A 27,461-nucleotide genomic window follows, 5' to 3' on the forward strand; every position below is an offset into this window, starting at 1 on the left:
GCCTGGCCTCTTATCAATTTCTATTGACTATGAAGCCAAGAACCATGATTAGTAACATTCTGTTCAATACATTTCAATTCTGAGCCATGGTTTATCAAGTAATCACTTTAGGCACTGGAATACATCTTAATCAGTCTACTTCTCTTATGAGATTCTAATAATTTTATAAATGATACTTCAGCCAGAGCGATTTTTATAAAGTTGAAATACAACCATATTCAGTTCAGTTCAGTTCAGTTGCTTAGTCATGTCTGACTCTTTGCGACCCCATGAATCGCAGCACGCCAGGCCTCCCTGTCCATCACCAACTCCCGGAGTTCACTCAGACTCACGTATATCGAGTCAGTGATGCCATCCAGCCATCTCATCCTCTGGCGTCCCTTTCTCTTCCTGCACCAATCCCTCCAGGCATCAGAGTCTTTTCCAATGAGTCAACTCTTCGCATGTGGTGGCCAAAGTACTGGAGTTTCAGCTTCAGCATTATTCCTTCCAAAGAAATTCCAGGGCTGATCTCCTTCAGAATAGACTGGTTGGATCTCCTTGCAGTCCAAGGGACTCTCAAGAGTCTTCTCCAACACCACAGTTCACAAGTATCAATTCTCTGGCACTCAGCTTTCTTCACAGTCCAACTCTCACATCCATACATGACCACAGGAAAAACCATAGCCTTGACTAGATGAACCTTTGTTGGCAAAGTAATGCCTCTGCTTTTCAATATGCTATATAGTTTGGTCATAATTTTCCTTTCAAGGAGTAAGTGTCTTTTAATTTCATGGCTGCAATCACCATCTGCAGTGACTTTGGAGCCCCAGAAAACAAAGTCTGACACTGTTTTCACTGTTTCCCCATGTATTTCCCATGAAGTGATGGGACCAGATGCCATGATCTTCGTTTTCTGAATGTTGAGCTTTAAGCCAAATTTTTCACTCTCCACTTTCACTTTCATTAAGAGGCTTTTGAGTTCCTCTTCACTTTCTGCCATAAGGGTGGTGTCATCTGCATATCTGAGGTTATTGATATTTCTCCTGGCAATCTTGATCCCAACTTCTGTTTCTTCCAGTCCAGCGTTTCTCATGATGTACTCTGCATATAAGTTAAATAAGCAGGGTGACATATACAGCCTTGACGTACTCCTTTTCCTATTTGGAAGCAGTCTATTGTACCATGTCCAGTTCTAACTGTTGCTTCCTGACCTGCATACAGATTTCTCAAGAGGCAGGTCAGGTGGTCTGGTATTCCATCTCTTTCAGAATTTTCCACAGTTTCTTGTGATCCACACAGTCAAAGGCTTTGGCATAGTCAATAAAGCAGAAATAGATGTTTTTCTGGAACTTTCTTGCTTTTTCCATGATCCAGAACATGCTGGCATTTGATCTCTCGTTCCTCTGCCTTTTCTAAAACCAGCTTGAAGATCTGGAAGTTCACAGTTTACCTACTGCTGAAGCCTGGCTTGGAGAATTTTAAGTGGTTCAGTGGTTAAGACTTTGCCTACTAATACAGAGGATACAGGTTCAATCCCCAGGTGAGGAGCTAAGAACCCCCCACACATGCCTCACAGCCAAAAATAACAGAATAAAAAGCAACCATATTACTTCTCTTTTTAAACATTTTATATCTTTATCATGGCCATATGGCTATATGACATGAAGGCTGCCATCATCTCCAATTTTGGGGGACCACTCTTTCTCATTATATTCCAGCCAAACCTAAAATTTTCTTCTTTTGTCTGCATTTCATACTCAGGAACTGGACACAGCTTGTTCCTTCTCATTGCAATACTTCCTAATTTTCTGCCAATCTGATAAGTCACTCACATCCCAGTTTAGAAGTTATTTCTTCCAGAGGCAATTCAAAAACCTCCTAAACCTATTAACACCCCTCAATAAGACCAAGAAAACAAGCTGTTTTTTTAAATGTGTTAATCTAAGATAATACAATTTTAATACAAACTGATTGTAATACGGAGAATGAATCTGACTCCATATTAAATCTCTTTATTTTACTTTAACCTTTGCATCCTATGGCTTTTGCTTTAAGTTCAGAGTGTTACCCACAGCCTGAAATATACCGGATACCCACTTTCAAGGCTCTGACCTTTAAGAGTATAACATTTTCCTGTTAGGTAGGAAGTTAAGCATGAGCAAAAAGGGGTGGATTAGATGAAAGTGAAAGTGGAGAGTGAAAAAGTTGGCTTAAAGTTCAACATTCAGAAAATGAAGATCATGGCATCTGGTCCCATCACTTCATGGGAAATACATGGGGAAACAGTGGAAACAGTGTCAGACTTTATTTTTCTGGGCTCCAAAATCACTACAGATGGTGACTGCAGCCATGAAATTAAAAGATGCTTAATCCTTGGAAAGAAAGTTATGACCAACCTAGATAGCATATTGAAAAGCAGAGACATTACTTTGCCAACAAAGGTCCATCTAGTCAAGGCTATGGTTTTTCCTGTGGTCATGTATGGATGTGAGAGTTGGACTGTGAAGAAGACTGAGCACCGGAGAATTGATGCTTTTGAAGTGTGGTGTTGGAGAAGACTCTTGAGAATCCCTTGGACTGCAAGAAGATCCAACCAGTCCATTCTGAAGGAGATCAGCTGTGGGATTTCTTTGGAAGGAATGATGCTAAAGCTGAAACTCCAGTACTTTGGCCACCTCATGCAAAGAGTTGACTCATTGGAAAGGACTCTGATGCTGGGAGGGATTGGGGGCAAGAGGAGAAGGGGGAGACAGAGGATGAGATGGCTGGATGGCATCACTGACTTGATGGACGTGAGTCTGAGTGAACTCTGGGAATTGGTGATGGACAGGGAGGCCTGGCGTGCTGTGATTCATGGGGTCGCAAAGAGTCGGACATGACTGAGCAACTGATCTGATCTGATCTGATCTAGCTGAAAAGGATGCAAGCTGATATCGAAATCCTATCCCAAACATGTCCAGGAGAGCTCACAGATATGCTATAAAAATAACAACAGACTTTTCCAACTACTGCGCATGCGCCCTAGACACACTGTGGATACAAACTAACTACAGGGGCTTCTTCAAGTAACCATAGGCAGCTAGAAGCTGCTTAAGGATTCATAAATATTTTATACATACAGACATCTCTACACATGGACATAATGAAATGGCCAACACTGAAATCAGATTGAATATATCCTTTGCAGCCAAAGATGGAGAAGCTCTATACAGTCAGCAAAAATAAGACTGGGAGCTGACTGTGACTCAGATCGTGAACTCCTTATTGCCAAATCCAGACTGAAATTGAAGAAAGTAGGGAAAACCACTAGACCATTCAGGTATGAACCTAACTCAAATCCCTTATGATTATACAGTGGAAGTGAGATATAGATTTAACAGGCTAGATTTGATAGAAAGAGTGCCTGATGAACTATGGACAGAGATTTGGGACATTGTACAGGTGACAGGGATCAAGAACATCCCCAAGAAAAAGAAAGGCAAAGAAAAAAAAAATGGCTCTCTGAGAAGGCTTTACAAATAGCTGTGAAAGAAGATAAGTGAAAGGCAAAGGAGAAAAGGAAAGACATACCCATTTGAATGCAGAGTTCCAAAGAATAGCAAGGAGAGATATGAAAGCCCTCCTCAGTGATCAGTGCAAAGAAATAGAGGAAACCTAAAGACTAGGAAAGACTAGAGATTTCTTCAAGAATATTAGAGATATCAAAGGAATATTTCATGCAAAGATGGGCTTAAAAAAGGACAGAAAAGGTCCCTGCTTCTGTAGGGACCTAACAGAAGCAGAAGATACTAAGAAGAGGTGGCAAGAATACACAGAAGATTTGTACAAAAAAGATCTTCATGACCCAGTTAATCATGATGGTGTGATCACTCACCTAGAGCCAGACCTGGAGTGTGAAGTCAAGTGGGACTTAGGAAGCATCATTACAAACAAAGCTAGTGGAGGTGATGGAATTCCAGTTGACCTGTTTCAAATCATAAAAGATGATGCTGTGAAAGTGCTGCACTCAAAATGTGAGCAAATTTGGAAAACTCAGCAGTGGCCACAGGACTGGGAAGGTCAGTTTTCATTTCAATACCAAAGAAAGGCAATGACAAAGAATGCTCAAACTACCACACAATTTCACTCATCTCACTCGCTAGCAAAGTAATGCTTAAAATTCTCCAAGCCAGGCTTCAAGAGTATATGAACTGTGAACTTCCAGATGTTCAAGCTGGTTTTAGAAAATGCAGAAGAACCAGAGATCAAATTGCCTACATCCACTGGAACATTGAAAAAGCATACAGTTTCAGAAAAACCTCTATTACTGCTTTATTGACTATGCCAACACCTTTGACTCTGTGGCTCACAATAAACTGTGGAACATTCTTAAAGAGATGGGAATACCAGACCACCTGACCTGCCTCTTGAGAAACCTGTATGCAGGTCAGAAGCAACAGTTAGAACTGGACATGGAACAACAGACTTGTTGAAAATAGGAAAAGGAGTACATCAAGGCTGTATATTGTCACCCTGCTTATTTAACTTACATGCAGAGTACATCATGAGGAACGTTGGGCTGGATGAAGTACAACCTGGAATCAAGATTGCTAGGAGAAATATCAATAACCTCATATATGCAGATGACACTATGCTTATGGCAGAAAGTGAAGAAGCGTCTCTTGATGAAAGTGAAAGTGTTGAGTGAAAATGTTAGCTTAAAATTCAACATTCAGAAAACTAAGGCATCCGGACCCATCACTTCATAGCAAATAGATGGGGAAAAAGTGTAAACAGTGGCTGACTTTATTTTGGGGGGCTCCAAAATTATTGCAGATGATAATAACAGCTATGAAATTAAAAGATGCTTATTCCTTGAAAGGAAAGTCGTGACCAACTTAGACAGCATAATAAAAAGCAGAGACAATAATTTGCCAACAAAAGTCTGTCTCATCAAGGATATGGTTTTTCCAGTAGTCATGTATGGATGTGAGAGTTAAACTATAAAGAAAGCTGAGCACTGAAGAATTGATGGTTTTGAACTGGAGTTCTGGTGAAGACTCTTGAGAGTCCCTTGGACTCCAAGGAGGTCCAAGCAGTCCATCCTAAAAGAGATCAGTCCTGAGTGTTCATTGGAAGGATGATGCTGAAGTTGAAACTCCAATACTTTGGCCACCTGATGTGAAGAGCTAACTCATCTGAAAAACCCCTGATACTTGGAAAGATTGAAGGCAGGAGGAGAAGGGGACAACAGAGGATGAGATGGTTGGATGGCATCACCGACTCAATGGAGATGAGTTTGAATAAACTCCTGGAGTTGTTGATGGAAAGGAGGCCTGGCATTCTGTGGTCCATTGGGTCACGAAGAGTCAGACATGACTAAACGACTGAACTGAACTGAACTGAACATACATCTGATTATAGAAGACTGAATTATGGAAGACATGTGCAACAGAGCCTGCTTTTATGTAACTTGCAACTGTCAGTCAGCCTTAAGTATATGCCAATTTTCATTCCCTTTCCTGATTGGTAGTGAGTAGAAGCCCTATTTTGAACAGAGCACAACCAAGAGGAGGAGACAGGAAGTAAAAAAGAAAGTCAAGCAGTCATCAGAACTCATTCAGGGTTGCCCCACTCCCATGTCTTGGAAGATCTGTCTACTTGAGCTGTAACTGAGCTGTAACTTGTCTCTTGCTTTAAACTTTAGTCCTTTGTTCCAAATCTTTGCTGTGATGAGGCAAGAATAGAGGAAGATAAATAAACTGAGTTGACATTTCCATTCATGTAGAGATAAAAAGTTGCAGAACAGATAATAACATTTGACTTGGAAGTTTATAGGAACATAGTGGTTTGACATCCATGGACAGCTGCAGGAAAAAAGCATGTCAACACTAAGAATTTTGAAACAACCAAACTTACCCCTCCTTCACTTTGCCTTTAAAACTATCTTGCTGAAATCCATCAGGGAATTCAAGGCTTTGGGCTTAGAATGAGCCACCTATCCCCTTGCACAGCCCTGCATTAAACATTTCTCTCCTCCAAACTCCAATGTTTTGATTTGGCTTCATTGTGCCTTGAGCACATGAACTTGTGCTTTGTAACATGTATATAGTACAAAGTTTCTGACTCATTGTGCTCCTCTTCATTAGAGAAGAACTTCATACCCTTTCTCTCTGATTGTGTATTTCTGCCTAGCTTCTGACTTAAACAAATTGCTTTTCTGTATGCTCTCCTATACACTGTGCTGTGTCTCTAATAATAAACTTTGTACCTTTTTTTTTTTTTTTTTTTTTTTTTTTTTTTTACAATTTTTGCCTCTTTGAAACATTCTTGCTTTCAAACCAGGGAAAGATCCAGGGCCACTTTACTTCTAGCCTCTAGCCCCTGGTGGTCTAGTGGTTAATATTCCTGGTTTTCATCCAAGCTACCTAGGTCCAATCTCTGGGCAGGGAAACAATCTCTCTCTTCAGGAGCACTCACTGTTCTACTTCCAAGATCTCAAGGACCACACAAAAACACAAATAATTAATTCCTGTGTAGTTGATTTAAAAGGGAGGAAATTGGATAAACAGTTATTATAATTATAATAAAATGTAAAATTTTATGAAAAGGTTATTTGCTAAGTATTTTATTTATTAAAAATTTTATCCCATTTATTCCTATTTAAGTTTGGATATATAATAACACACACACACACACACACACACATAGACAGGTAGAGATAGGTAGATAGATGAGAAGACACACATACACACACACAAAGCACACAGATGTCATTTTAATGTTTTAAGCCCACTTGAGTTTTCTTGCTTGGAGAATCCCATGGACAGAGGTGCCTTGTGGGCTACACAGTCTATGGGGTTGCAAAGAGTCAGACACACTCATCGACTAACACTAGATCCTGACCACTAGAACAAGATAAATAATGTATTAAACTTTAAAATGACATATGTGTGTTTTGTGTGTGCATATGTGTGTCTTCTGCTCAAAGAAAAAAGTAACAAATGAATAATATAATGAAGTGCAGATATTCTCATCTCAAGCAAAGTTGCTGTGAGATACCTATTTTCTGAAGGATACAAGAAATGAATCTATTATCATTGATATAAGTGGTAAGAAAGTCACTAAATGTGCTCTCAAAAAAAATTTATAATATATAGATTTGGAAATATAAGATATTTTTAAGAAAAACAATAAGAAAACATACCTAATTGAAATAAGATGAATATGAGTCCAGAAACAGAGATATCAAAAGGTATCACATAAGGAAAATTAAAATGAAAAAAAAAATGTGTCTGCATTGGCAACAGTAAAATTCACAAAATGGCAAAAATTAAATATGAAATATAGAATCATTTTCCCAAGTTAAGTGGAAAAGAAATAAAATCACTGGGAAAGAAATGTGCTTATGGAAAAGAAATCAGTGCTCAAAACTACACATAACCATTAACATAAATATATACTAAAATATATATCCCAAAACCAAAGGACTAGAATAATGGAAAAAGAATAAAACAAACAAAAACTAATCCTCAGTAGATAAAACCTTCCTCAGTCAAATAAAGACATGATTGAGATTATTCAAATGAATTTCCAAATACCAAGTTAAAAGAATGAAAGGCAGCTATCAGGTTGTACCCTGGTAAACATTTTAAAATGGAATATATGGCAAAACCAATACAATATTGTAAAGTTAAAAAATAAAATAAAATATATATATATAAAATTAAAAAAAAATAAAATTGGAGAAGAATATGACAGAAGGTAAACTACTATCTCTCAGCCCCACATTCTCTATTCTGTACTCTGCTTTTTGATGTAGGGACTGAAACTTAGTGAACCACTTTTCTGTCTTGCCACCTGGTTCCTTCCCTCTTTTAGATGTGACAATGAACAGGTGCTAGAGGGAGATTGAAAGGTGCTAGAAGAGGAAGGGTCTTGCTCCTTTTTGCTTGTTTCCCAGTCCTGTGAGTGTCGCCCCATCTTTCTTTTTGCATCCAGTTTCATTCAATTGCCATTTTTAAAAACTTAATATCAGCCTTATTGAGACTCAGAACTATCAGTAGCAGCAGACTGGCACCACCACCTCCTCAGAACTCCAGATCAGAGGCCAAGGAACCCCTCTTTCACATCAGAGATACCAGCTCTAGCTGAGCAGGGATCTAATCACAAATGTCTGGATTTCAGCTGCACAAGTTTTTCTAAATTTGATTTTCTAAATCTTAATTTAAGAAAATGTCTTAATTTAAGAAATTATCAGAAATTCATCTCTGATTTTCTAAATCTTAATAATTACAATCCCCTCTTAATTTTCCAATACTAGGGACAATAGCTGTTTCCTTTAGTTGATACAGTACGGTATAGTGTTCTTTGAAAGAAAGTGAAGTCGCTTAGTCGTGTTCAACTTTTTGTGACCCCATGGGCTGTAGCCTACCAGGCTTCTCCGTCTGTGGGATTTTCCAGGCAAGAGTACCAGAGTGGGTTGTCATTTCCTTCTCCAGGGTATCTTCCTGATCCAGGGATCAAACCCAGGTCTCCTGCATTACAGGCAGACGCCTTACCCTCTGAGCTACCAGGAAAGCCCATAGTGTTCTTTAGTTAATTTTTATATCTACTTAACAAATACTTATATTAGATTATCTTTATGTAGAATAACTGATAAGTGACTATTGTAGTTTCTGTCACTTGACTGTACCTTAACTGATAGAAAAAAATCTTTGTAAGAATGCAAGTCTGAAATTTAAAAACACATTAAAGGTGAAAAACTTCTGGACTTATCACACATCTAGCTAATAATAATAAAAAAAAATTGCAGCAGATTAGTAATCACTGTTTAACGATACATGGCTTTGACATTAAACTAGTCAAACCAATTTACAACAAATGAGTGAAGACATAGGAAAGTTTAATATACATATAAGGTCTAATAAATTATATAATCAACATATCCCTCCTAGAAAATAGTAGTAGTAGTAATATACTACTAATAATAAAGTAAGATGCATTTACCTAGAAGTAATTTCTAGAACACATGAAGAACTCTACAAAGCAAAATGAAAGAAAAAATAAAGAAAATCCTCCCATGGAAACAGGAAAAACACTTAAGCATATATTTTAGTCAAAAACAAAACAAAACAGATAAGTACATAAAAAAGTGTTCAATCTTAGTCATTAATTGAATATTATCCACTAGAATAGAATAAACCGTATAAAATTTATTAAACACAAGTGTGCTGGATAACCTAGCAATTGCTGTTCCGTGTCCAAACCCAGCTAAATTGTATATACATGCTCACAAAGGACATATATATTTGAAGATGCTCACAGCAGCACTATCATTAATAAGCAAGAAGTGGAAACTATTAAAATGACAATTTTGTTATGCTAAGGCAAAACAAACTACAATACAATTATTAATACTATTTTGTGAAATTCTGAATTTCAAGACAAAATAAATAAAATTAAGCACATGCTAGCAAGTTAATGCTCAAAATCCTGCAAGCTAGGCTTCAGCAGTATGTGAACCTAGAGCTGCAGATGTACAAGCTGGATTTAAAAAAGGCAGAAGAACTGGAAATCAAATTGCCAACATCCATTGGATCATAGAAAAAGCAAAGAAATTACAGAAAAAAACATCTATTTCTGCTTCATTTACTATATGAAATTCTTTGTGTGGATCACAACAAACTGGAGAATTTTTAAAGAGATGGGAATATCAAGCCAACTTACTTGCCTCCTGAGAAACTTGTATTCAGGACAAGAAATAGTTAGAACTGGACATGGAACAACAAATTGGTTCAAAATTGAAAAAGGAGTGCATCAGAGCTGTATATTGTCACCCTGCTTATTTACCTTCTGTGCAGAGCACATCATGTGAAATGCTGGGCTGGATGAATCACTACCTGGAATCAAGATTGCTGGGATAAACATCAACAGCCTCAGTTATGCAGATGATACCATTCTAATGGCAGAAAGCAAAGAGGAACTAAAGAGCCTCTTGAAGAGGGTGTTAGAGGAGAGTTTAAGAGCTGCCTTAAAACTCAACATTCAAAAAACTAAGATCATGGCATCTAGTCCCTGTACTTCATGACAAATAGTTGGGTAAAAAGTGGAAATAGTGCCAGATTTTATTTTCTTGGGCTCCAAGAAAATAACTGTGGATAGTGGCTGCAGCCATGAAATTAAAAGCTGCTTGCTTCTTGGAAGAAAAGTTATGACAAATATAGACATATTTATCTTATCAAAGCAAAGACATTACTTTGCTGACAGAGGTCTGTAGAGTCAAAGCTATGGTTTTCCAGCAGTCATGTATGGATGTGAGAGTTGGACCATAAAGAAAGCTGAGACCATAGAGAAAAATTGTGGTGCTCAAGAAGACTCTTGAGAGTCCCCTGGACAGTAAAGAGATCAGACCAGTCAATTTAAAAGGAAATCAACCCTAAATATTCATTGGAAGGACTAATGCTGAAGCTTAAACTCCAATACTTTGGCCACCTGATGCAAAGAGCTGACTCATTGGAAAAGACTGTTTCTAGGAAAGATTGAGGGCAATAGGAGAAGGGGATGACTGAGGATGAGGTGTTTGGATGGCATCACAGACTCAATGGACATGAATTTGAGCAAACTCCAGGAGCCAATAAAGGATAGAGAAGCCTGGTGTCTGAGTCCATGGGGTCTCAATGAGTGAGACAGAAACTGAACAACAACAAGCCAAGTTCAAATTAATGAATAAGAAAACAAGAGGAAAAACAAGTTGAGCTTCATTCTATGCACATATTTGATTAAAAAGAGAAACAAAAACAGAATAATGACACTGAGAAAACCTAAGACAAAATGAATAATAATGTTAACTCCTAAATATAAGAAACTAGGAAGATAATAACAGTACAAAAGTAGATATAACAACACACAATCAATTACTTTATTAGTCGTAGGATTGGAAGTAATATAAAACTGCTTTCTTTTAAATATTAGAATCTCAGTAAAATATAACTTTTAAATGGAATATATATATATATTTTCTATCATTTCTCATGCTCAAATATTTATACTTCTCATGTTTGTAGAAACATAACAGATATATTATAGTAAGCCTCTCAATCTATAAGAAAAGCTCCATATCATATGGAAAATGTTAGGAAATTGATTCTCAAAACCATTAGTCCATGTAGACCAAACAGATAAAAAATAGACTATAGAATGCAGCAAAATATTAAATGAATAATTAAAAAAGGATGAGTTGGTTTTATTCTGTGCATATAATAATGATTTACAGTCATGATATTTATTTACATTACCATAATAAAACATAATTTTATACATTTTAAGAAAATTTAATAAAACATCATACCAAATATGATTTTTTAAGTAAAATTTCCATTAATGAAATTATAGACAATAATAAGATCTGGTCCTTAAAATCACTTGGTATAAGTATCCTAAATAACAATTAATGTCACACAAACAGCAAAGTATTAAAGTTTTCCCAATTAAAAGACAGTTGAGGTTGTCTGATATTAATATTTATGTTGTTATTCTAAAAATAAAAGGAATTCATTAAAAAGAAGACAAGCATACATATTAAGAAATAAAAAATTTCATTTGCATTCAGTTTACCATGTTTATCTTCCTAGAAAATCTATCATTATAAATTGAAAAATATATATATTTTGAAAATATATATAAATTGAAATATAACTGACATGTGCATTTTAGTAAGGTGGTTACTATAAACATAAATACTTAAACTTTCTTCTCTACTGCACTATTAAATGCATAATTAATACATACTAATATGTAAACCAAAATATAATATCTGCAATGTTCAAAAATACAAACAAATGTGAATAAAGCTCAGAAAGCATAATATTAAACCTATACTCAAATTAAAACTGCTAAGCTACATTGGGGCTTGCCAGGTGGAACACTGGTAAAGAATCCACCTATTAATGCAGGAGATGCAAGAGAGGTGAATTCTATCCCTGGATTGGGAAGATCCCTTGAAGTAGGAAATGACAACCCACTCCAGTATTCTTGTCTGGAAAATTCCATTGACAGAAGAGTCTGGCAGGCTACAGGCCATGGGATCACAAAGAGTAAGACAAAGCTGAGTGGCAGAGCATAAACCCATGCACAAAATAAATAGAGACTAATTTTAAGATATAAAAGTAAGGTTGTATTATCAAATGAAAAATTTCAAATGTATAGATCTAACATTTTCTCTAAGTACTCTGGAAATATTTATTTCTAGGCAAATTCCTTAATGGATTCTCAGGAAGTATATATGACAGTAAGAATTTACTTTTATTTTTTTTAATTTTATTTTATTTTTAAACTTTACATAATTGTATTAGTTTTGCCAAATATCAAGAATTTACTTTTAAAATGTTAGTTGATCAGTCATGTCTGGCTCTGTGACCTCATGGACTCTAGCCCATCAGACTCCTCTGTGCATGGAATTCTCCAGGCAAGAATATTGGAGTGGGCAGCCATTCTCTTCTCCAGAGAATCTTCCCACTCCAGAGATCAAACATGAGTCTCCTGCATTGCAGTCATGTTCTTTACCATTTTTACCAATAGATCTTTACCATTGCAAGCAGATTCTTTACCAGGAAGTCCTAATTTTAAGTGCACAATAAACCTAAATGAAAACTGAATCCTAAGCCTGAGGAAATCACAGATTGATAAATATATAAATATGAAATTTGAGAGTCCAAAATATATGCAATTAAAATCATAAATGGACATAATATGTTAATATTGATGAAAGTAGTTCTGTAATACATATACACACATCTGATGAAATAGAATGAGCAGTTTACTCAAACTTAGCCTCACACTAATAAAAACATTTTGCTTTTAAAACAATTATTTTTCAAAGCAAATCATGATAATAAGTTATCAGTCAGGATGCAAGACATTTTTTGCATGATACTATTGAAAAAGCATTTTGGTGACTCCTAGGAAAGACAGGGCTCCCCAGGTGGTGCTAGTGCTAAAGAACTGTCCTGCCAATGCAAGAGACATAAGAGATATCAGTTCGATCCCTGAGTAGGGAAGATACCCTGGAGAAGGGAATGGTAGCCCACTCCAGTATTTTTGCCTGGAGAATTGCATGGACAGAGGAGCCTGGTGGGCTACAGTCCTTGGGGTCACAAAGAGTTGGACATGACTGAAGCTACAGCATGTATGCATGCACCAGGGACAAAGTTTAAATTAAAATATCATGTATGAAATGAGTTGCCAGTCGAGGTTCGATGCACAATGCTGGATGCTTGGGGCTGGTGCACTGGGATGACCCAGAGGGATGGTATGGGGAGGGAGGAGGGAAGAGGGTTCAGGATGGGGAACACATGTATACCTGTGGCGGATTCATTTTGATATTTGGCAAAACTAATACAATTATGTAAAGTTTAAAAATAAAAAAAAAAAATAGTCCTTTGAAGCTAGAAAACATTTCAGTCCCAATTGTCTTGCAATTCACTTTGTAGAAATTCTTCCTAAGGGTACAGTTAGGAAGGTGCCCAAAAGTTTATATCTAATGGTATTCAGTGTATATTTTCATGTATAATATCTAAATTTGGGGGATTGTTTTAGACACAAATCACTGTAGATATGTGTTTTAGATATATTTAGATATTTTGGATCAGAGAAAGCAGTGACAACCTACTCCAGTACTTTTGCCTGGCAAATCCCATGGAGAGAGGAACCTGGTAGACTGCAGTCCATGGTATCACTAGGAGTCGGACACGACTTCACTTTCACTTTCACTTTTCACTTTCATGCATTAGAGAAGGAAATGGCAACCCACTCCAGTATTCTTGCCTGGAGGATGCCAGGGTCGAGGGAGCCTGTTGGGCTGCCGACTATGGGGTTGTACAGAGTCGGACACAATTGAAGCGACTTAGCAGCAGCAGCAGCAGCAGATATTTTGGATATTAAAAGTCAGAGACTAGTGTAAATAATTTGTAAACAGAAAACTCAATTAAAGACAACTGAGAGATCGAAATGGGGAACTCTTACACCCTATGATAATAGCAGAGCCCAACAGGAAGAAAGGCTTCCCATATGCAGGAGATGCAAGAGATACGTGTTCCATCCCTGGGTTAGGAAGATGCCCTGAAGTAGGAAATGGGCAACCAGATCCATTATTCTTGCCTGGAGAATCCCATGAACAGAGAAGCCTGGCAAGCTACAGTCCATGGCGTCACAAAGAGTTAGACATGACTCAATACACACACAACAGAAAGAATCTTCTTTTTCATGAAAACAACTAAGCCAGGGAAAAAAACACTCTGTGTTTACTCTAACCTTCTCAACTTCCTTTTTCTCTATAAAATCTTTCTCTTCCTCTTACACTTTGGGACATGCATATACTCACCATTATTGTAGATCCAAAATTGCAATTCTGTGCTAATTCTGAATAAACCTGCCTTTGCTGCAGTCATATTTGGCAGTCTGCTTATTTCAGATCAGTACTAGTTACTTAAATTTATAGTGTTAGCTTACATTTATCACGTTTTGTGTGTTTTTGTGGGAATTTTTTGGCATAAAATAAATTACTGTATAGCCATTAAAATGTGAATTTCCTAGAGTTTTTAAAGCCAAAGAATGCATGTATGTGCAATTTAGCTGCAAGAAGCAGTTTATTTATATTTTAACAGTGGGATATAATAATAACTTCATAGATACTTACACATATTTAGGAAAAATTTGTCAAAGGTAATTAAATTCTCAAAAGTTATTACTTAATTGGATGTGTAAATTCTTTCAACACTTATTCAGTAAATAGATTGAATGTGCATTATGCCTAAGGATACAATAAGGAATGTTGTAGACAGATACCAAGATTTATTGACCATGTATACCTAGTAAAAATAGAAAACAATAGCATATGTAATTTAATGAACTGCAAACAATTTGGGATAGTGTCCAGGGTGGTCTATTTTAAATAAGAGTAAGAGTAAATAACTGTCTATTTGGACAGAATTTGAGATTAAATTTGAGCAATGATAAAAGGCCAAGCATGTGAAAATTGTAAGGAATAGCATTTAGGCAAAAAAAAAAAAAAAGTACACTCAAAGGGATTGAGTGGGATTAGAGTTGCTGTATTTGAAGCAAAGATGAAAGGGCAATTTGGCTGATGTATTGAGGAAAAAATGTAGAGTAGGCAGAAACAAGATCCAGTGGATGACTTTAGGTAGAGATAGGCATTGTATTCTAATTTTAAGACGTTCTTGAAGAGAACTGATATGTTATTTGTATTTCTAAAGCAGCTCTGGCTGCATTAGCAAATGGACTTTAGGGGGAAGAGAAGGAAGGAGACTGGAAACTTCTGCTGTAGTCCCTGCCAGAGGTGTTATCTTTGTTTAGGGCAGAGTTTCTTAGATAGTGAGAGGGAGTGTATTTTGCCACCCCAGAGGATATATTAGGCAATATTTGGAGACTTCTTTTGGTTATCACATTGGGCAGGTTGGGTACAGCTGGTATCTAGTGGATAGAAGCCAGTCTACTGCTAAACATTGTAATGCACAGGGCCGAGCCTCATAGCCAACAAAGAACTATCTGACTCAAAATATCAACAGTGTTGAGTTTTAAAATCCCTGACTTAGTGTGATAGGAATGGAAAAGGAGAAAAGTAGAGAGATTGATACAATCAGGTAAAAAACATTAAGAACCAAACTTTTGGTAGTCTTTCAAAAGTCTCCTTAGACTATTTCACCAGAAATGGTAAAATATGCAGTTGACATAATTTTCATGAAATATATTTAATACTTTTAAACAAGCAATTAAGATTAAGAAATTTGAGGATTTTTGTTGTTTTTTGTTTTGTTTTGTTTTCAAGTTTTTTTTTGGCTATTCTTCTTAATTTTTATTTTATGTTGGAGTTTAATCCCTGGGTCAGGAAGATCCCATAGAGAAGGAAATGGCAATCCACTTCATTATTCTTTCCTGGGAAATCCCATGGACAGAGGAGCTTGGTGGGCTACAGTCCATGGTGTCTCAAAAGAGTCAGACACAATTTAGCGACTACATAACAACAATAGTTAGCAATATTAGTTTCAGGTATGCAAGAAAGTGATTAACTTATGGACATACATGTATCTTCTTTTTCAAGTTCTTTTCTCATTTAGATTATTACAGAGTATTGAGTAAAATTCCCTGTTCTATATATTTTTGGGGTTTTGGGGGGCTTTTGGTCATTTTTGTTATTTTTGTTTGGTTTTATTTTACAAGAAGTGATAATCGGAAAAATACACACTCTTGAACTGTCAATAATCCATGAAGACTAAACTTAAAAAAAATCAAAACTTAAATTTTTAAAAAAGTTTTTTTAAAGCAGTTTGCTAAATGTTATTTTAAAAGAACATTCACTCAAAATCTTTTTGCAGATTAAAAAAAAAAAAAAGTCTACTCACTTGCCATTCAATGCTGCCACCCCAACTGTGCTTCGGGCAATTGACATGCTAGCTACAAATGTCCACTGCTGACTCTGAGGATCCCACCTCTCCACTGTGTTCAGATAACTCCAGCCATCATGGCCTCCCACAGCATAGATAGGGCCTTCCAGTACTGTCACACCTGCAATAAAGGAGAGAGAAAAAGTGAATGAATCATGACACAGTGAGGTTCTCAAATCAAATTAACAACAAAAGCTGTTTTTCAGCTGTTATGTCATTCAGAATGGCCTCTATCAGCTAACAAATGATTTCACTGAGGTCATAACTAATCACTATTAATTGAACCATTTCATTCACATGAAAACATAAAGGAATCCATCAAAATATTATGACCTAGATGCTTTATGAAGGAAAATATATTTTCTTATTTATGATCATATGAAGATTCAAAATCTAAAAGTCAGAGATGATGCATCTTATGCCTCTACTTTTGAAGACTGTTTGTACACTGCAATTTAAAGTACTTTTATTTACATTCAGCAAAACTGCATTAAGCAGTGTAATATAATTAGTTTGATTTTCAGGTTAGGGGCCTCTAAGTTTTGGCTCCCTGTCAAGACATAATAAATGTATCTAAAGCTTAGAGAATACAATGCCTCTTTTCGTATAAGCTGAAATTATTAAACACAAGCAATTAAATTATTTATGAGTCATCAATAGATGATATATACAACTTTTACACACTGTTTTTTTCCTGTTAATTCACTTCTATATTAGATGAATTTTCTTAAATGTTAAACAATCACTAAGTATTTAAATATTGTGTTTATATTTACTGAAGTGGTCTCATTATCTATTAGGGGAATTCTGGTGAATTTTCCACAAGTTCAAAGCGGAATGTCTGATTGTTAAGAACTCTGAAGTATCTGTGATTCTTACCCTATTTCCTAGCTGACAAGTTAAACTGCCACAAAAGTATGTATATTGAGAGAAGACACAAGGCTCCTGGGTCATAGAAGAAAGATAGTTATTACCATAACAGTGGCAATAGTCAGAGTATCAACACTTATTTTTTTTTTTTTTTATCAGTTCTCCAAGCCCCAATTTCCCAGTCTTGGTTATGCCAAGAGGACTTTAACATCTCCTTCATGTTGACCAGACTTGAGACAGGATTCTCCTGCCTCTAGAACCCTGACCTCACTTTCCTTAAAACACTTACTTTAAACAACTTGTAATTGCAAATTGCAAGTTTTCTGTCCCTTTGAGAAGTTAGTCTTTTAAAAAGCCTATTGCCAGTGTTACAGCCGCATACTTTCTTTTCGCAAGAACCTAGGAATATGATCAGCAAGAAAGTTAGTGTTTTTATCTCCCAGTTTCTGTGCAAGAGTAAGAGCTTAACTTCAACTGACACCTTGCTTCAAGTTGTAAGTCTACCTCTTGTTTGGAAGATAGGAAATGCAATTTACCTTTGTTTAAATAAGGCCAATTTGCAAACATAGACTACTTATGATCCACCCATGCATTACAGCTCTCAGAAACTCCCTCCACTCCCTTTTGTTTTAGGCCAATTCTGGCCTCTTTTCCTTATTGCAATAGTATTGAATAAAGTCTTCCTTGTTTGTTTATCTATTACATCTTTTTTTTTTTTTTTTTTTGCTTTGACAATAGTTAGATGAAATCTGTACATTCAATGGGTTGTAAGTTAATTTGAAGTTGGAAGCAAAGTAATATACAACAGACAACAAACTTATATACCCATTGCTCCAGAAGGAGACATTCTCTTCATGCTTTTAAGTATGATTGTCTTTTATTATGGAGAAAGGAACTATCTTTATCTTACTAGTCTTTCTATTATAAAAATTTGGGGGAGGGGAAGTCAGTCTTGTTTAAAAGTTGTGCAAAAATGTGAAAGACTCATGGAGAATTGTGTCTCAACACAGATGTGAAAGTAAAATGATACTTTTAATCTATTCATGAATTAATAACTTATTCAACTACTGTTTATTGAATGTCTACTATGTGTTAGGAATTTTTCTTATTGCCAAAGTGCCAAGAAAATATAGGTGAATAAAAAAAAGTCCCTGACCTCATTGAACTTACATGGTCATTAAATACTCAATTAAAATAGAAAAAGTGTTACAGAATCCAGGGTTCTGTGTGCTTGCTGCTCAAAAGCCATCAAAAAGGCCAGGTTGGTGGAAAGTTTGGTTTATTTGAATGTCAGCAACCAAGAGACAGGGTGAGAAGGGGAGGTGCCTGTCCAAGTACCCTACTACCCTCATCCCAACAAGAGTTTTAAAGTGGAAGGAGGGAGTTACTTGCTGAAACACCACAGTCAGTTTTGACAGCAGTCTTGAAGTTGGTCACCAGTGGTCTGACCAGCATCATCTTGATTGCTTTAAATATAGTTAGTCTTCAGTTCCAGGGTTGTTTTGTTGCATTTCTTGAGGCCAGTTCTCAGAATTGTGGCAGTTTATGTCATGACTACAGTCTGGTCATCATGTAGTTAAATTCTCCACCTGGTGGAGGTTTCAGTATCTCTAAGATAACTCAAAGATATGGTTCAGAATATTACCTATAGCCCTGCAGAAGGAGCTGAATGTCTTTGATTATGTTTAATGACTACAATATTTTTATTGGTCTCCTTTGATTGTTTTCCTTTGTTTTGCATGCTTTCACTTCTATGATTAAACTTATTATTTGACAAAAGTCAGGCTGAGGACATGGGAGGGATCAAGGACCATAGGATCCTGCTTCATTTCATAAATACATTATTCACAGCAGCAAAGTCTTGAGTGGCCCCAGTATCAATTATAAGGAAAAAAAAAAAGGACAAAGGAGACAGAGAGGAAATGTTCAGATGGGTTGGAGGATTTTTCAGAGCTTCTGGTATTTGAAAATTATGAGTGAAGAGTGTTTTCAGGAGGATTGGTCAATTATTTACCTGCCTACTTCTTACCAAGTCCAAGTTTGTATTGGATATGGAAAGAGAGAAGTTGCTCTTGATTTTGAAAGTAGGTTCTGTACCAATACTATCAGTTCAATTTCATTTATTTGCTCAGTCGTGTCCAACTCTTCATGATTCCATGAACCACAGCATGCCAGGCTTCCCTGTCCATCACCAACTCCAAGAGTCCACTCAAATCCATGTCCGTTGAGTCGGTGATGCCATCAAAACATCTCATCCTCTGATGTTCCCTTCTCCTCCTGCCCTCAATCTTTCCTGGCATCAGGGTCTTTTCCAAAGAGTCAGCGCTTCGCATCAGGTGGCCAAAGTATTGAAGTTTCAGCTTCAAAATCAGTCGTTCCAATGAACACCCAAGATTGATCTCCTTTAGGATGGACTGGTTGTATCTCCTTGTTATTCAAGGTACCCTCAAGAGTCGTCCCCAACACCACAGTTAAAAGAATCAATAATTTGGCTCTCAGCTTTCTTTATAGTCCAACTCTCATATCCATACATGACCACTGGAAAAACCATAGCCTTGACTACACGGACTTTTGATGACAAAGTAATGTCTTTGCTTTTTAATATGCTGTCTAGGTCGGTCATAACTTTCCTCCAAAGGGGTAAGCGTCTTTTAATTTCATGGCTGAAATCATCATCTGCAGTGATTTTGGAGCCCAAAAAAATAAATCTGACACTGTTTCTGCTGTTTGCCATCTATTTGTCATGAAGTGATGGGAGCAGATGCCATGATCTTTGTTTTCTGAATGTTGAGCTTTCAGCCAACTTTTTCACTTTCCTCTTTCACTTTCATCAAGAGGCTCTTTAGTTCTTCTTCACTTTCTGCAATAAGTGTGGTATCATCTGCACATCTGAGGTTACTGATATTTCTCCTGGCAGTCTTGATTCCAGCTTGTGCTTCTTCCAGCCCAGTATATCTCATGATGTACTCTGCATATAAGTTAAATAAGCAGGGTGATAATATACAGCCTTTAAGTACTTCTTTTCCTATTTGGAATCAGTCGGTTGTTCCGTGTCCAGTTCTAACTGTTGTGTCCTGACCTGCATACAGATTTCTCAAGAGGCAGGTCAGGTGGTTTGGTATACCCATCTCATTCAGAATTTTCCATAGTTTATTGTGATCCACACAATCAAAGTCTCTGACATAGTCAATAAAGCAGAAATAGATTTTTTTTTTTCTGGAACTCTCTTGCATTTTCAATGATCCAGTAGATGCTGGCAATTTGATCTCTGGTTCCTCTGCCTTTTCTAAAACCAGCTTGAACATCAGGAAGTTCACAGTTCACGTATTGCTGAAGCCTGGCTTGGAGAATTTTAAGCTTTACTTTACTAGCATGTGAGATGAGTGCATTGTGCAGTAGTTTGAATATTCTTTGGCATTGCCTTTCTTTGGAATTGGAATGAAAACTGACCTTTTCCAGTCCTGTGGCCACTGCTGAGTTTTCCAAATTTGCTGGCATATTGAGTGCAACACTTTCACAGCATCATCTTTCAGGATTTTGAAATAGCTCAACTGGAATTCCATCACCTCCACTAGCTTTGTTCATAATGATGCTTTCTAAGGCCCACTTGACTTCACATTCCAGGATCTGGCTCTAGGTGAGTAATCACACCATCGTGATTATGTGGGTCATGAAGATCTTTTTTGTACAATTCTTCTGTGTATTCTTGCCACCTCTTCTTAATATCTTCTGCTTCTGTTAGGTCCCTGCCATTTCTGTCCTTTATTGAGCCCATCTTTGCATGAAATATTCCCTTGATATCTCTAATTTTCTTGACGAGATAGATCTCTAGTGTTCCCCTTTCTATTGATTTCCTCTGTTTCTTTGCATTGATTGCTGAGGTTTTCTTATCTCTCCTTGCTATTCTTTGGAACTCTGCATTCAGATGCGTATATCTTTCCTTTTCTCCTTTGCTTTTTGCTTCCTTTCTTTTCACAGCTATTTGTAAGGCCTCTGCAGACAGCCATTTTGCTTTTTTGCATTTCACTATACAAGTTTTAATTTGTCTGGTGACTATTTATTCAGTTATGTACTCTATAAAAATACTTAATCTGTAATGATTATAATTTTGAGGTTACAGTAAGTTCCCTACATATGGACCTTCAAGTTTATATGTATGAACTTGCCTGGGAAGTATTCTTGCCTGGGAAATCCCTGTAGCCTGCCAGGAATTTTGTACTTTATATTGCTGTTTAGTTGCTCAGTCATGTTCAACTATTTTGCAACCCCATGGACAACAGAGAAATTTTATAGAATAGGATATAAGAAGGTCCTATAAGCATATAAAATGTTTGATATAGCTGGTAATCAGAATAATCAGGATATAAAAATAAAACATCTTTGAGAGAAAGTTTTTGACAACCATACTTTACTATTTTTAAAATTTTAAAAGTGTTTTAATATCAAAAACTCTTAAAAACATTAGAACAGAAATTTTTATGATGAGATTGTTGTTTAAATATACTACTTTGGAAAGAAACAACAATATTTTGTGAAAGTATTATGATCTAGTTTTTATAAAATTTTAAATACTTTATAATATTTTAATGGGGAATATACACAAAAAACATACAAATATAATTAATGATTTTATATATTAAAATGTTTTAATTAATCAAGGTATTTTGAGTGAGAATATCAGGGTTAGGGGTAAGAAAAAAATATTGTGTCTTCTCCCTTTCAAGTTATGTTTATAACATTCATTCAGGTGATTAGATGAGGCATTCATTTATTATTTTCCATTGCATATACTATTACATTGTATGAATAAGCAACTTTTATAGGTCCATTTCATTGGTATCATAAATGTTGATAGAAACTGCAGATGATTTTTGTTGGCAACATTGACAATAGAGGGTAATTGCCCGAGCTCAAATTTCAGTTTGTTTCTACCAGCTGTGTGACAATGAAAAAAAAAAAAAATCCCTTATTTCCTGCATCTCAGTATACTTATCCTTTAAGAGTGCCTCAGCTGAGTTCCGTCATTCAGCCATGTCCGACTCTTTGCAACCCCATGGACTGCAGCACACCTGGCTTCCCTGTCTATCACCATCTTTTGGGGCTTGCTCAGACTCATGTCTATTGAGTTGGTGATGCCATTAAACCATCTCATCTTCTGTCATCCCCTTCTCCTCCCGCCTACAATCTTTCCCAGCATCAGGGTCTTTTCCAATGAGTCAGTTCTTTGCATCAGATGGCCAAAGTATTGGAGTTTCAGCTTCAGCATCAGTCCTTCCAGTGTTTATTGAGGACTGATCTTTAAGATTGATTAGTTTGATCTCCTTGCAGTCAAAGGACTCTCAAGAGTCTTCTTCAACACCACATTTCAAAACCATCCATTCTTCGGTGCTTAGCTTTCTTTATAGTCCAACTCTCACATCTATACATGACTACTGGAAAAACCATAACTTTGACTAGATGGACCTTTGTCAGCAAAGTAACATCTCTGCTTTTTAATATGTTGTCTAGGTTGGTCATAGCTTTTCCTCCAAGGAGCAAGCATCTTTTAATTTCATGATTACAGTCATCATCTACAGTGATTTTGGAGCACAAGAAAATAAAGTCTGTCACTGTTTCCATTGTTTCCCCATCTATTTGCCATGAAGTGATGGGACCAGATGAAATGATCTTCGTTTTCTGAATGCTGAGTGTTCAGCCAAGTTTTTCATTCTCCTCTTTTACTTTCATCAAGACACTGTTTAGTTTTTCCTCACTTTCTGCCATAAGGGTGGTGTCATCTGCATATTGTTGATATTTCCACCAGCAATCTTGATTCCAGCTTGTGCTTCATCCAGGCCAACATTTCACGTGATGTACTTTGTATTTAAGTTAAATAAGCAGGGTGACAATATAAAGCTTTGACATAGTATTATTACCTCTGAAAATTCTGCAATATAATATTAGAAAATTTTGTGTAATTTTTCTTCAAAATAGTTCAACAAAGGCATCAATCCATTACTAATTGTCAGGTAAAACACCACAAGTTAAAGCTGAACAGTTTCCATATGGGTTTTAGAGCACAGATAAATACAATGGATATTAAGGTCTTTAAATATAAAGAGTGATCTTGGAGGCAGTCATTTTGACAGGTAACTCCTGCAAAAAGTTTAGCTTAAAAGTAAAATTTACTGCTTACATAATTTACCTCAAAATATTTGTTTTACTATTTTTATATTAATGCAATTGATATATTGATTTGTTCTCCTGAGAAAGAAATCACCTGTCCATGTTAATATTATCCATTCAAAATATTGCTAACTTTATTCTAAACTCTCAGTCCTTCCAATTTAAAGAGAATATATATTCTAATTATGAAAAATAATGAAAACCTTAAAGTACTTTTTAGTATTTAATTTTTATATATTTACCATTATTTACATATTTAAAAATCATGAAACTGTGAAATATAAGATTTCCTTTTGCCTAGGTAGAGAAATTTATTTTTAAATGAATAATAGTTCATTTAAATTTCTTTTAACTTAATCATTGAGTTGAATAAATATTCCTTAATGGAAGACACAGAATATATCTAACTCATCAGTGGCTTCATAATATGCATATAACTTTCTGAGCACAGCTTATTTATTTTATTTTCTAAATTCTTATTTATAATCATCACCAAAGTTATAGTAGTATCTGGTAAATATTTATAACTAATCATTAGTGAGAGTAATGAGGAATATGGAAATAGATAAGTAAGCATATATTTTACTCACATTACCCTGGAAAAATATCTTAAAAATATTAAATACCTCTATTTATATATTTATAGAAATAGAGAAAGAGAGGGAGAGAGGAAAAAAAAAGGTTGTGAAATTTTTCCTAATGTTATAAATGTATATATATATAATATACAATTTTTACTGTTGTTCAGTTGAGAAGTTGTGTCCAACTCTCTTGTGACCCCATGGACTGAAAAACCATGCCAGGCTTCTCTGCCTTTGGAACTTTCCAGGAAGGAATACTGGGGCGGGTTTCCATTTCCTTCTTCAAATATATAAAATACACGGTCTATAAATATCTTTCTCTATATAATTATGATGTAAAATACACCTTGGTTGATGCAAATATATTTGTTAAATGTTGATCACAGGTAGAACAAGATGGACTAAGTTACTAGGAATATTTTACTAGTGGAGGTGATAGAACTCCAGTTGAGCTATTCCAAACCCTGAAATATGATGCTGTGAAAGTGCTGCACTCAATATGCCAGTGAATTTGGAAAACTCAGCAGTGGCCACAGGACTGGAAAAGGCCAGTTTTCATTCCAATCCCAAAGAAAGGAAATACCAAAGAATGCTCAAACTACCACACATTGCACTCATCTCACACGCTAGTAAAGCAAAGCTTAAAATTCTCCAAGCCAGGCTTCAGCAATATGTGAACCGTGAACTTCCTGATGTTCAAGCTGGTTTTAGAAAAGGAAGACGAACCAGAGATCATATTGCCAACATCCGCTGGATCATGGAAAAAGCAAGAGAGTTCCAGAAAAAACATCTATTTCTGCTGTATTGACTATGCCAAAGCCTTTGACTGTGTGGATCACAAAAACTGTGGAAAATTCTGAAAGAGATGGGCATACCAGACCACCTGATCTGCCTCTTGAGAAATTTGTATGCAGGTAAGGAAGCAATAGTTAGAACTGGACATGGAACAACAGACTGGTTCCAAATAGGAAAAGGAGTACGTCAAGTCTGTATATTGTCACCCTGTCTATTTAACTTCTATGCAGAATACATCATGAGAAACGCTGGACTGGAAGAAACACAAGCTGGAATCAAGATTGCCGGGAGAAATATCAATAACCTCAGATATGCAGATGGCACTACCCTTATGGCAGAAAGTGAAGAGGAACTAAAAAGCCTCTTGATGAAGGTGAACGTGGAGAGTGAAAAAGTTGCTCCCTGTCCATCACCAACTCCCAGAGTTCACTCAGACTCATGTCCATCGAGTCAGTGATGCCACCCAGCCATCTCATCCTCTGTTGTCCCCTTCTCCTCCTGTCACCAATCCCTCCCAGCATCAGAGTCTTTTCCAAAGAGTCAACTCTTCTCATGAGGTCGCAAAGTACTGGAGTTTCAGCTTCAGTATCATTCCCTCCAAAGAAATCCAAGGGCTGATCTCCTTCAGAATGGACTGGTTGGATCTTCTTGCAGTCCAAGGGACTCTCAAGAGTCTTCTTCAACACCACAGTTCAAAAGCATCAATTCTTTGGCACTCAGCTTTCTTCACAGTCCAACTCTTACATCCATATATGACCACAGGAAAAACCATAGCCTTGACTAGATGAACCTTTGTTGGCAAAGTAATGTCTCTGTTTTTCAATATACTATCTGGATTGGAACCCCCCAAATAAAGTCAGCCACTGTTTTCACTGTATCACAATTTATTTGCCATGAAGTGATGGGACTGGATGCCATGATCTTAGTTTTCTGAATGTTGAATTTTAAGCTAATAATTTCACTCTCTTTTTTTTTTCTTTTATTTTTAATTTTATTTTATTTTTAAACTTTACATAACTGTATTAGTTTTGCCAAATATCAAAATGAATCTGCCACAGGTATACATGTGTTCCCCATCCTGAACCCTCCTCCCTCCTCCCTCCCCATTCCATCCATCTGGGTCGTCCCAGTGCACCAGCCCCAAGCATCCAGTATCGTGCATCGAACCTGGACTGGCAACTCGTTTCATACATGATATTTTACATGTTTCAATGCCATTCTCCCAAATCTTCCCACCCTCTCCCTCTCTCACAGAGTCCATAAGACTGTTCTATACATCAGTGTCTCTTTTTCTGTCTCGTACACAAGGTTATTGTTACCATCTTTCTAAATTCCATATATATGTGTTAGTATACTGTATTGGTGTTTTTCTTTCTGGCTTACTTCACTCTGTATAATAGGCTCCAGTTTCATCCACCTCATTAGAACTGATTCAAATGTATTCTTTTTAATGGCTGAATAATACTCCATTGTGTATATGTACCACAACTTTCTTATCCATTCATCTGCTGATGGACATCTAGGTTGTTTCCATGTCCTGGCCATTATAAACAGTGCTGCGATGAACATTGGGGTACACGTGTCTCTTTCCCTTCTGGTTTCCTCAGTGTGTATGCCCAGCAGTGGGATTTCTGGATCATAAGGCAGATCTATTTCCAGTTTTTTAAGGAATCTCCACACTGTTCTCCATAGTGGCTGTACTAGTTTGCATTCCCACCAACAGTGTAAGAGGGTTCCCTTTTCTCCACACCCTCTCCAGCATTTATTACTTGTAGACTTTTGGATCACAGCCATTCTGACTGGTGTGAAATGGTACCTCATAGTGGTTTTGATCCTACAGCTCAACTCCAGAAAAATAAATGACCCAATCAAAATATGGGCCAGAGAACTAAATAGACATTTCTCCAAAGAAGACATACAGATGGCTAACAAACACATCACTCTCTTTTTTCACTTTCATCAAGAGGCTCTGTAGTATTTCTTAGCTTTCTGCCATAAAGGTGGTGTCATCTGCATATCTGAGGTTATTGTTATTTCTCCCAGCAATCTGGATTCCAGCTTGTGCTTCCTCCAGCCCAGGGTTTCTCATGCTGTACTCTGCATATAAGTTAATAAGCAGGGTGACAATATACAGCCTTGATGTACTCTTTTTCCTATTTGGAACCGGTCTGTTGTTCCCTGTCCAGTTCTAAGAGTTGCTTCCTGACCTGCATACAGATTTCTCAAGAGACAGGTCAGGTGGTCTGGTATTCCCATCTTTCAGAATTTTCCACATTTTCTTGTGATCCACACAGTCAAATCTTTGGCATAGTCAATAAAGCAGAAAGAGATGTTTTATTCTGGAACTCTCTTGCTTTTTTGGATGATCCAGCAGATGTTGGCAATTTGATCTCTGGTTCTTCTGCCTTTTCTAACATCAGCTTGAACATCTGGAAGTTCATGGTTCACATATTTTGGAGCCTGGCTTGGAGAATTTTGAGCATTACTTTATAAGCGTGTGAGATGAGTGCAATCATGCAGTAGTTTGAGCATTCTTTGGCATTGCCCTTCTTTGGGATTGGAATGAAAGATGAATTCTTCCAGTCCTGTGGCCACTGCTGAGTTTTCCAAATTTGCTGGCATATTGAGT

At 36.6% G+C, this 27,461-nt stretch overlaps 1 protein-coding gene across 2 annotated transcripts in view; it reads right to left on the bottom strand.

Moving 5' to 3' along the window:
- KLHL1 (kelch like family member 1) overlaps positions 1–27,461 on the bottom strand; it is a 518,247-nt gene that overhangs the window by 36,611 nt on the left and 454,175 nt on the right. For both annotated transcript variants that reach the window (XM_055542627.1, XM_055542626.1), the window contains one exon: positions 16,380–16,542. In XM_055542627.1, the coding sequence (XP_055398602.1) occupies positions 16,380–16,542 (163 nt within the window). The remainder of the gene's footprint in view (positions 1–16,379; positions 16,543–27,461) is intronic.

Source organism: Bubalus kerabau, chromosome 12, assembly GCF_029407905.1.
Source record: "Bubalus kerabau isolate K-KA32 ecotype Philippines breed swamp buffalo chromosome 12, PCC_UOA_SB_1v2, whole genome shotgun sequence".
In the NCBI taxonomy this organism is placed as follows: domain Eukaryota; kingdom Metazoa; phylum Chordata; class Mammalia; order Artiodactyla; family Bovidae; genus Bubalus; species Bubalus kerabau.